The sequence below is a fragment of the Xiphias gladius genome, chromosome 3, assembly GCF_016859285.1.
Source record: "Xiphias gladius isolate SHS-SW01 ecotype Sanya breed wild chromosome 3, ASM1685928v1, whole genome shotgun sequence".
NCBI classification, from domain to species: Eukaryota; Metazoa; Chordata; class Actinopteri; order Istiophoriformes; family Xiphiidae; genus Xiphias; species Xiphias gladius.
The window spans coordinates 6,993,700-7,005,477 of record NC_053402.1 but is presented as its reverse complement, the minus strand read 5'-3'; the positions used below and the strand labels follow the sequence as shown (position 1 = coordinate 7,005,477).

General features: G+C 39.2%; 2 protein-coding genes across 5 annotated transcripts; both read left to right on the top strand.

Annotated features, from left to right (window-relative positions):
• Positions 1 to 31: 31 nt before the first annotated feature.
• Positions 32 to 4,993, top strand: ankrd54 (ankyrin repeat domain 54). The gene is made up of 8 exons (XM_040120058.1): positions 32 to 778; positions 1,395 to 1,442; positions 1,530 to 1,628; positions 1,947 to 2,018; positions 2,260 to 2,307; positions 3,818 to 3,942; positions 4,039 to 4,146; positions 4,303 to 4,993. The coding sequence occupies exons 1-8, from the start codon at positions 385 to 387 to the stop codon at positions 4,375 to 4,377; spliced, it is 969 nt and encodes a 322-aa protein (XP_039975992.1). The 5' UTR covers positions 32 to 384; the 3' UTR covers positions 4,378 to 4,993.
• Positions 4,994 to 5,227: 234 nt separating this feature from the next.
• hmgxb4a (HMG box domain containing 4a) lies at positions 5,228 to 11,303 on the top strand. Of its 4 annotated transcripts, none has more exons than XM_040124358.1 (13): positions 5,228 to 5,316; positions 5,998 to 6,103; positions 6,396 to 6,532; positions 6,679 to 6,754; positions 6,843 to 7,430; positions 7,600 to 7,803; positions 8,811 to 8,989; positions 9,225 to 9,306; positions 9,423 to 9,487; positions 9,627 to 9,723; positions 9,855 to 10,018; positions 10,185 to 10,307; positions 10,484 to 11,303. In XM_040124358.1, exons 2-13 carry the CDS (start codon positions 6,067 to 6,069, stop codon positions 10,526 to 10,528), a joined length of 1,797 nt encoding a protein of 598 aa, XP_039980292.1. In that variant the 5' UTR covers positions 5,228 to 5,316; positions 5,998 to 6,066; the 3' UTR covers positions 10,529 to 11,303. The 4 variants fall into 4 exon arrangements, with proteins under 4 accessions (XP_039980292.1, XP_039980294.1, XP_039980293.1 ...); XM_040124360.1 differs by having other exon boundaries at positions 5,232 to 5,316; positions 6,025 to 6,103; XM_040124359.1 differs by having other exon boundaries at positions 5,273 to 5,594; positions 6,025 to 6,103.
• Positions 11,304 to 11,778: the final 475 nt, after the last annotated feature.

Genomic DNA, 11,778 nt, shown 5'->3' with positions numbered 1-11,778 from the left:
CGGAGCAAATGAACAACAGGGAATCTGATTGGTCGTTAGTGAACTGAAGCTGTTCACTGTACAATGGGTGTGTTTTTTACTACCTTGATCCGATGAAATGGAAAACGTGAAATGGGGGACATTTTGGTACCGTGAAGAAAAAGCATCCTCTATTTTTTATTTACAATTTAGCCAGGATGAAAAGACTTTAATGGGGGATTATCTGTGTTGACGCGCCGTGCAATGGCCCCAGGCGTTGCTAACGCAGCAGAAGCCATAATCAAATTTGACTCCTGATATTTATGACGGCTTTATTTCCTTTTTGCTTCGGCAGGAGCAGTAATGACCGTATGTAACGAATAACGAATGTTGTAGAAAAACAGCCTCTACATGTCAAAATAAAGTATGGAGGGTTGGAGCCCTATCGTTAGAGCAGCCTCGGATAATGAACGATCCAGCTCCGAGGAGGAGTACATGGTGGAGCACGGACACGAAAATGAAACCCGGGAGGCGGCGGACAGAGAGCAGCGGGGTAACGTGGAGAGGATGGACGACGGGGGTACCGCTGCTGTCGGGTTTGGGATAAGTGGTATTGGTGAGGGCAAAGTCGTGTTGGGTCGAGTCGGACAGAGAGATGACAAAGAACTGAGGTACCTGCACTTGTTGTGGGAGCCTGAACGAGCAGAGCTTAGTGGCGTCGGTGGTGTGGCGAGCAAGCTGGGAAAGATGACGGGAAGCAGGGCCAGGCGACACCACAGAGCCGTGCGGAACCTGGGTCCCATTGGTAAAGATATTTATGGTAAGGAACAGGTACGTTGTCTGTAAATTTTAGAAAATAAACAAGTCGAGTGTATTTGTGTTTGTTTGTTTGTGTGTGTGTGTGTGTGGGGGGGCAAGGCAAGGTGTTGGGTATATTTGTAGGTTTAGGTACAAAATACAAGCTACGCTAATTTGTATAATATTTAGACTCGGTGTCAATATCGCCAATGTGACGATATTTTATGTATATTAGCATGGTGCTTTCACTCAATTTTAAAGTTAAGCGTGACAACCTAACCAAAACGTTAAAGATAGTAATTGTTGAATAAGTTGTATCACAGTGTAACACGCTGAATAACAGAAGAACAAAATTTAAGCTAAGTCATATTATGATAAAATCACAGTAGATATCTAGTCTCATCTCTTCACATCAATGTCATATTAGTTTTCTATTCAAGCACAACGTTAGGCTGATGAACAACATACATTTGCAACATATGCTGGAGTTAACAAGCATCCCCCTAGAAAGTGTAAAGCCAGTGTCCCTGTAAATGCTTTCTTTGTTTGTTTCTCTAATGCCATGCAATCTGACCCTATTCATCCAATCATAGAGCAATATTTACATACCTCTCACTTTGAATGTCTTATCTCCACAGCTGTGAAAAGACTGAGGGAAGCAGCAAACAGCAATGATATTGACACAGGTATTAGCAGTGAGGTGATACCATTAAAAACCTTTCAAGTGACTTAAGAGAAGGCTGGGTTTTACTAATAAAGTTGTGTTCCTTCAGTTAGAAAGCTCCTGCAAGATGACATAGACCCCTGTGCAGCAGATGACAAGGGAAGAACAGCTCTTCATTTCTCTTCCTGCAATGGCAATGAGAGCATTGGTAGGTTGGTGACAGCTAAGAGTATGTCATGACAGTATCATAGGAAATCACATGTAATGCAGCAGGACAGTTGGAAAGAGCATAAACCTCAAATTCCAAATTCAGCAACAATAAATCCTGCTGTAGTGTCTTTCGACAATACACTGAACAACTGTGCTCTTTTGTAGCTTACCCTATACCTGAACCCCAAAAATAAAACTAATCACCATGGTTCAATCAGGGATAACATTCATAAATTTATCAATTTCTTAATCAAATTAATGTATCAATTTATCAATCAAGTCTTCTTTTTTTTAAATGTCTTTCTTATGTCTGTAGTGCAATTGTTGCTGAGCCATGGCGCTGACCCCAACCAGCGAGACAGTCTGGGAAATACTCCCCTCCATCTGGGTAAGTGAGAACAATCACCATGACCAGGAAAACTTGTAGCACTGTGGTCAATAATTCATATGACTGTTGTTTCACTCTGACACATAACTGTGCAGCTGCGTTAGGTTCACACCTATTAAAATGTACAGATATACTACAGAATAACTTAAACAAAATTTTAGTGATGTTTATGTATGCAACAAGTGTTTTAGAACAGCTTTGTTAATTTATTTTGTGCCCATTTCAACCTGTGTTTCTGTAGCGGCCTGTACTAACCATGTGCCTGTAATCACCACATTGCTGAGAGGAGGTGAGACCACTGTTGAAGTGTTGAATTCTTTGTGTATATTTATTGCACAGTTTCCCATTAAAGACAGCTCTTTATAAGTTAGCTGAAAATAAATGGAAATAAAATCAACTTTTTTAACATGTTATATAAGGGACAATTCGCAATTAGGTGTCTGTTGTCATGAAGGAGCACGTGTAAGGTGTAATGCATAAAGGAGCGTGGTTATTTGTAAGAAATTTCCCAGAATTCTTGTAGAGGATTATCCTACTTATAACATGGTCACCCATGATATGAACCCAAAAGGTTGCTGTTCCCAGAGTTTCAGCATGTTTTTGAAATTACTCAGACTGGCCAGTAACTTTCTCGCACCTGTATACATTTAGAACAATAATTAAATCTTAGTCCCAGTACATTTACATTTAACAGTTTCAACACATGACCTCAAGCCAGTTAGACATGAGTATTCACAAAAAATTGCATAAGTAAGCAGTACAGGTAAGGAACCATATTATAAGTACAATAATGCACTCTACAGTGTTCTAACATGGGAAAATAATGGACAAAGTGGAGGTGAAGACAGCTGTAGGGCAAAGCAGAAAAAGTGCTTACAGCATACTATTGCCATTCACTGAATATATACAAAATCACATCACGTTAAACCTCTTCTTCCTAATGTCAATACTTTTATTTAAAGGTGCCCTGCGGAGTTTTCTTGCAAACAACCAAAAATTTATATTTACATTTAGTGTTTCTAACCAAAAATTGATTGCATGCATCCGTGACGTCTACTAAATGTGTGGATTGCATTTTCCCTATCATTGAACATTTACCAAGCTGGTGTTTTTGAATTTTTTATGTTGTTAGCTTGCATTGTCACTGTCAAGCATTGGTATAGTGTGAAACCATTGGCAGAAATGTGTATTGTGTCAATAGTGTGCTCAGTACAAACAAAACAGGGACTCACATGAAAATATTGGTCCATAGAGCTACTAGTGGTCAAAAACTCCACATGGTACCTTTTTAACTGTAACTTAGTTTAAAGATTGGTGAGTTTACCCATTAATAAAATGTAAAACAAATGTATTGTTGCAGTAATTTCTTGTAGATTAATATAGGCTACCATGAGAATGGTAACTAAAATTTCCACTGGTAATATAATTTTGATGTCCCAGTATATGATCTAATTGACAACTGCCAGCCAGTGGCTCCTTAGAACAAAAAGTTATTTTAAGCAAAAGTAATTAATAACACTCCATTTAAATAAAGTTCAGTTGTAAGATTGTAACCATCTAAATGACAGCAGTTAGCCTGTTATACTTTAAAAATGTATGTATGAAGATTCAAAATGTTGTTGCAAATAAATAAATGTCTCAACAAATTTGAATGATGTTGTCAAATTAACAACAATACCAATCTTTCAATCAGAGTTGATAAACTTATAATTATTTGTCAATTAGAATTGAGTGTCCATCGAGAGAGTGTAATAAGCATGTGTAATGGAGACATTTGTGTTCATACTGTTGCTGTAAAGGAGCCCGTGTGGATGCCCTTGACCGAGCGGGCAGGACCCCGCTGCATCTAGCACGCTCCAAGCTCAACATTCTGCAGGAGGGAGATTCACGCAGCTTAGAAACACTGAGAGGGGAAGTCACACAGGTAGAGAATACATTAACTTGCCTGGCTTAATAAGTCAGTACATGATGGTTTGGTACAGATAGATCATGTTGGTTTCAATGTCACTTTCCTTCATAGATTATTCAAATGCTGAGGGAATACCTGAATTTAATGGGCCAAAGTGAAGCTAAAGAGAGGCTGGAACACATTTCAACACAGTTGCAGCACACACGCACCAAAGAGCAGGTGAGACCTACATAGTCAAATTCACATGCATAAAAACCTAGATTTATGCTGTCATTGAAATGAGATGTGTGTGTGTGTTTCTTCAATTTATTTATAAATTTATTATGCATGTGTTTTTCACCAACTCATACATGTTTGCTTTGTTTTTTTACCCAGGTGGATGAGGTGACTGATTTGTTGGCCGGTTTTACATCACTCAGTCTACAGAAACAGAATTTGGGGGATAGATAGAAGATAAAGTTTACAGGGAGTTGAAGTCCTGCACCTTTTCAAGCAAGCGTCTGCCCCACCCGCCTTTGCCAGACAACCTGAACCTGAACCACGATGCCGTGGTTTTCTGTCCATATTCCAAACTAAATATTTATCTATAGTACTACTGTAATGGACAGTAACATTTGAACAACTTGCCATTTTAACCAAGACAAGACTGATTATTTTGTTAGCTTTTAACAAGAAATGATTGTTATCTTGGTAAAATCAAAAAGATGCTCAAATTCCAATGGCCATTGCTGTAGTGTAGTAGATAACCATTCAGCTTATGGACAGAAAAAGAGTATCACAAGTTACTTTTTCAGAAAAAAGATATAGGAAACCCTACGGCCAAAATACATTTAGAACAGGAAGCTAGTGGAACAGAAACTAACCCAGTGCAGTGGGACCTCAGCTCTCTAATTTGTGTGCGTGTGTCACGAAATGACTTAACAGTTTTCACTGTTGTACTTTTGGATTTCTTATCAGCATCTTCGGATCACAATGCCCGTCTCTTGCATTGCATGTTTTATTTGTATGTGAACTATATTGTAAAAATTGATTTGGCTGTTGTTGGAAATTGATATATGTGAATCAATAAATCAATATCTTTGACTATATTCGTCCGATATTGTCTTTCATACATCGTGATTAAGACCGGTATATCTATCTGGGCCTGTTTTGTCTTATAATATACGTATTGCAATTTCAACATTTTAAATGAGAGCGCTGTTTGTAATTTACATTGTGAATAGTAGGATACATTGTATTACAGTTTTAGCGAATGTACTGCTAATATGACTAATTTCCCCCACGCCGATTGGCTGCATTACCTAAGCCCCTCCCCTACTCGGACACGTATTGTTTCGCCGATAATAAAAGATGGCGACCGGACCCGCGTAAATTGGAGATCTCTTAGAGGTAGTAAAATTTAATAAAAACATTATTTCCTTACCTCCTGTTGTTTGTAAACTACACATGCTACAATCTCAGAGAAGACGAAGACATGAGCAGAGTTAAATGCATATCTGCCAGTGCTTTTGTCCACTTGACGCGACTGCGGCCTAGCTGTGGGTGAAAGCCTCGGATTTTCCTTACCCGCTCTCACCAGCCGTCTGAGGGCACACTCGGCGGGACAGATTCGAGTGCTGGAAATGTTGGGAATGGGAAGCTAAGGAGTCAAAGTGAATGGAGAGGGGGTGTGTTTGTGTATCTTTACAAAAGTAGGCGGGAATTTGTTTAGCTATAAATTTTTGTACTGTTTTGTAGGTGACAGACCTCATCATCATTGTAATTTTACGCAAATTGTATTTTTCCTCAAGTTTTCCATTGTTGCTTGGAACGCTCAGTTTAGTACTAACCAGGAATAGTTGTAGCAACCAAATACCCATTTGGGTGTAGTTACCTGTGTTGATGTCTAGGTAATGTTAAAAGATGCGGAAAAATGAAGAAACAAATGGCTAAGTTTTCCACTTTGTTATGTTCAACTGTTCACAATATTTTTTGTCCAGAAAAGATACTATTACCATTACATTACTACTATACTAATATTCAATTCCTTCACTTGCATGCTTTTTTTTTTTTTTGGTGTTCACTTAACAGGTCATTATCCTGCCTTTATGTTGTCAGTGACATCCTGTGACAAGTGAACGTGTTGACAAAGGAGGAACCATGGCTTTTGAGGAGATCAAGAGTAAAGGAGGAATGGGTAATGCCTGCTTGTAATTTAGTTTGACAGTGTTCCTATTGTACAGGCTTATCAAACATATTGCCTTTGGTGCAGTCAAAAAGACAATGATAAGCAGTGATAAAACTGCATGACGTGCCGGTTTTGCTCCACTGATTTGAATTCTAGTTTGCACAAGGAAGGGAGAACAGGTCAAGAGACACGACTAGACCCATCATATAGGCTGCTAAATATTTCTCACTGGCGCATTTGTCCTAGAGAATCAAGTTTTAACTGACGGTAAGGATTACAACAAAGATTTCTTATATTTTAGATGTGGGGATGGAGGGGGAGAGAGGCCTTGTAGCTGGTCGTAGCCAGAGAGAGAAGAGGAGGTCGTACAAGGATCTGCTAAGGGAGGAGGAGGAAATTGCTGCTCAGGTCCGAAAGTCTTCCAAGAAACGGCCCAAGGTAAGTTCTCTCTCTGCAATAACTTCATCTCATAGATTAATATCACAGAGAGCTTTTTAGATATTACAGTGCTATTGGACATTTTAATATTTTGAACGATGTGTCTGAATTGGTCAATAGAAAGTAATTGTATCATATCCAATCAGGATTCAGAACTTTTCATGCTGGGAGGGGACTCACACAAAAAGAAGAAAAAACATAGCGATGACTACTATTACAGAGGTGAGATGTTGATATATTGTAATAATCTTTTAATTCACAAAAATTGACTCCAACTGCATTTTTTAAAATTTTCCCTTCCCTGTGTCAGACCACGATAGTTCAGGCCCACCTCCCCACAAGAAAAAGCACAAGTCTGCAGACCGCTCCCCACCCCTGTCTTCCCCATCATCCTCCCATCCAACAGATACGGCAATGGGCCTCCTGCAGGCCATCACCTCTCCCCTGGCTACAGGTTCGGACCCCAACCCCCACTTACACAAGAAACCCTCCTACCCCTCCTTCTCCTCACACTCGTCCAAGGACCGCAAACGTGAGAGCAGCAGTGGTGGTGGAAGCAAAGGGAGCCACTCCTTCTCTAACTCCCGCCCTCTTTCTTCCTCGTCATCTTCCTCCAAGAAACATTCCTCCTCTTCCTCAAAGTCGTCTCTGTTCCACGGTGGCGCCCCCAAAGAGGAGCCTTTGACGTTACGCGAGGCCGACGGACTGAAGATGAAGCTCATCATGTCGCCAGAGAAAGAGGAAGGAGAGAGTTTCCCATTCACACCACACTCATCCAAAGGAGGTGTGAAGAAAGAGAAGGATAGAGACAGGATGCAGCTCTCAAAGTCACCCAAGAAGAAGCTCCAGCAGATTCGAGATCCACTGCCTGTAGTTGGAAAAGAGGTGGAAGTGGAAGGTAAGATAAACCTAACAGTTATCCAAATATATCAAGGTTACATAATGATAACATTTTAAAGGGGGAGAGAGTCTTTCTTCTTTCCACTGGTAGTAACCGATAGTGGAACTCCATGATTTGTTTTGTTCATTAATATGTGGTTTGTGTTGCTCTTCTCTCTGTCAAACAGGTCATTATGGAGGTGGCTTGGGAGACGATAGTTCTTCATCTGGGGGCGAGCTGGAGGCAGGAGAGCTAGTTATAGATGATTCATACACACACCTGTCAAAAAAGAAGAAGAAGAGCAAGAAAAGCAAGAAGAAAAAGGACAAGGAGAAAGACAGAGATAAGGATAAAAGTGGGAAGGACAAGAAGCACAGCAAAGGATATGGAGGTGAGTTTGCTTGGAAAAGAGGTGTGCCACTATACCGATTTTGAAACACAACAATTTCTATTATTATCATTTCCAATTTGCCACAAGGGTGCGCCTTTCTACTGGTCAAACAGCAGGACCGGCAAACCGAGCCCTTTGTCTGTCTAACTGTAGGTACCATGGCCTTGGTGCTGAGACACGATGTTAAGTGAGAAACAGAGCAAATATTTTATATGATTGACAAGAGAAACTCCTTGCTCAAGATAGTGCACTTTAGGTTTTTCGTGGTCAGCTTCAACTGACTGCATTTGTTAGTATAAGTGCAGAGGGCAGGCAGTACAAGTGGCTTCTAAGAGCCAAATATAATTGTGTCACAGTCTGTCACTGTTACATTCTGTGACTGTTTACAAACATTTTCCTTTTTTTGAAATGATTTTAAACATTAACACCCTAAAGAAATCAGAACATGTATGAAAACATGAATGGATGTGTGAGGCCTGATAAAATCTGGGGCAAACAGGATGGAAAGTAATTTTAGTATATTTGCTATATTAATTATACTAATTTAGCTCTAAAAATAGTATTTAAGGACGGTTTGATTCATATTGCAATTATATTGTTTACCATGATATTTTTGGCCACAATAAATGTAGCCTGAAAATCTGATATCGGCACGTCCCTTGTAGGAAGCTTAAGGATTGCAAGTTTTACTCTGTTGTTATGCTTTTTCTTAGCCAAGATAAATTCAATAATGTCTCAATTGTGAAGTAGAAAAGAGTAATAACAACAGATGAAACAGAGTTTTATTTTTAAATCTGTTGAGTGGCAGCATTTGGGTTATTGTCTTTTTAAAGGTACCCAAAAATAGGGGCTATTCTTGACTGAACCAAGTATGAAAAATCATACTTAATTATTGGCTGAATGTGTCAGTAAATCCCTCACAGTTTTATATACATTTACGCTTTCTTAAACCTCATACCCTCACTCTTGTCATAACCTTTGCTTTATCATTGTATGACTTTCTTCAGACTCATCAAGGGGCCAAAGCCACTCTCATCCCACTGTCACTCACAGTGCTGTTGGTCCTATGTATGCCATGGGCACACCCATCCCTCCACACCACCATCAAGGCAGTGATGGAATGACAGAGAGAAAGAAGAAGAAAGAGGAGAAAGATCGGGAAAAGCATGAGAAAGATAAAGATAAGGTAAGATACTGTTCAGTCATATTTCTTTTAGGGTCGATAGCTGGTGTTCCAAAGTAGAGATGAAAATTAGAAGAGAAAATTAGCCAGAAATGTCAAGTGATTGTTGAGTCGTTGGCATAAACAATCCATCCACAACCCTCACATAAAGACCAACATCTGTCAGCCTCACCGTGTATTGCTCTTGTGCTTGGTTTTGTTTCTTACATTTTTGTTTCTCTTCTTTGTCCTCATTTAGCCCAAGAAGAAGAACACAACAGCATATCAGGTGTTTTGTAAGGAGTACAGGGTGAACATAAATGCAGAACAGCCAGGACTAGGTGGGTAAATAATGACATATGGTATAACTCACTTGTAATTACAGTCACTGGCATATTATCCAGTGAAATATTACCAAAAAAAACATTTAAACAATATGTTTGTGTGTCTGATGCAGTCTTTGGCGAACTAAGCAAAAAGTTGGCAGAGGTGTGGAAGGCGATGCCTGAGAAAGACAAACTAGTACGTTTTTTTTTCTTATTTGTAATCAGTATCTGAGAACGCTTTGGAAATGTATCCAATTTAATAGAATATCAATGTATGCTTGCAGTTGTGGTGGTGCACTAAACATCACGTGCTTTCTGTGTGTTCTTCGTTACAGGTTTGGAGGCAGAAAGCTCAGTATCTGCAGCACAAACAGAACAAAGCTGAGGCCACAACAATCAAACACAAGAGCTCCAGTGAGAGCAAAAGCAAAGGTATTTTTAACCCTCTAAAGTTTTAAAGAGGTTAATAAGAAAACTTTATCATCTTAGTATTCTTATCTATTTTGTCCTTTCACTGTTGGATCTCATTACTGTTTTCTTTAAATTGTCTTATATCATAAAAGTTGTAGGAACGGGAACAGGGATGGTGTCACCGGACAGAGCTACCGGCACTATGTCCCTGTCCCCCGCGCGAGTCCCAGATGTAGATCCAATCGATGCAGCAGCTCACCTGCAGCTACTAGGAGAGTCCCTGTCCCTGATTGGGCATCGACTACAAGAAACAGAGGCAAGTTTCCACATGCATGCGTTTTTTGTTTGTTTGTTTGTTTTTACTACAGTTATAAAATATACATGTAGTTAATAAATTTTAATGTTTTAAGTTTAACGTTGAAATGTTGCATTATTATGCAGTGGAATAAGTGAATCATGTGACTGATGCTTTGTTCTGTTAGGGGATGGTTGCCGTGTCCGGGAGTCTGTCGGTACTTTTGGACTCCATCTTGTGTGCACTGGGGCCACTGACCTGTCTCACATCACAGATACCACAGCTAAACGGATGCCCTCGAAACGTCCTGGTATAGTATTGACATGTTTAAATGTTGAAGGAAAGGAATTACTTTAGGCGTTTTCAGCTTCCTAACTTATTCACTTTGACTTCTTTTCTGTGGACTGCATTCAGGAGATATAGACTTGGCTTAATCCTGTGAACCTCTATTGCAGTATTCTAACAAAGCTTTTTCTTTTTATATAGTCAAATACATTGGACAACATCGCTTACATCATGCCTGGACTCTGAGTAAAGGACGATAATCAGTCTGGAGAGATTTGTCATCAAAAGTCAGCAGATTTGACTGGAATGGTTCCATTACAGGAGTGACCCTTGGACTTTAATTTAAGCCACTCCTTGGCATCTGAAAACTTGGATATTTCTAGTGTCAACCTGTTTTTAAAGTGTATTTTTTTAAAAACCTCATTCTCTTAATTTTGTAATCGTCATATTTTTTAAACGAAACATTTTACTGAACGCGCTTATCTTTCTTGGCATGTCAGCTTAGTTTTACTGTTACTGTACAGTGTCCTGATTTATGAATGGGTGTGTGCCTGTATGTACACTAATCAGCCACACCATTAAAACCGCTAACTGGTTTTAATATTGTGGCTGATTGGTGTGTATTTGTTTAGCTGTTGGGTGGGTTTAAGGTGAATTTGATTGTTTGTGTATGACTGTTGAGTGTCCTGTACATGTCTTGATTATTGGATTTTTTACCTAAATGTACAGGAACATTTAAGTCATTCTCTTTTGCTCATCATCAACATAACGTAATATATATAACACTTGCTTTTTTTTCTTTTATCATGTAAAAAGTACTGTCATGTCTTGCTGTTTTTATAGATTTGATATTTTACTGTGCATACAGCATTTAGATTTTGACTGTACCGTAGAATTTCAAAAAGTGATAGAAAACACCTTTAGGTGTAACCTTGTTGTAATCAAGAGCTGTTCAAGCAATTCACTGTCAGAGCTTCAAATTTAAAAAAACGGCAACATTAAAATATGACCTGTTCAGCTATGATGCAGCTTCTGCTATTTTATTAGCCCCAGTTGCAGTGTGGCTCTAGGGATGGCAATGATGGACCACTTTTGTCCAGGCTGAAATATTTCAACACAACTCTGGATGGATTACCATGAAATTTTGTTGTACAGACATTCATGGTGCCCATATGATAAAGCCCACTTACTTTGGTGATCCTTTGACTTTTCCTCCAGTGACACCAAGAAGTTCACATTTTAGTGTTTTTGCAAAATGTTCTGAGACATTTTGGATGGATCGCCATTAAATTTGTTACAGACATTCATATTTCCCTACTGGATGAACTGTAATAACATTCCAATCAGCCTCAGCTGCACCCTATGTTTGGTGCCAATTACCAGATGCTAGCATGCTAACATGTTGATCATTATAAACAATATAGCTGCTTAACATCAGCGTGTTAGCATTGCCATTTTGAGCATGTTAGCATGCTGATGTTAGATTTTAACCTAGC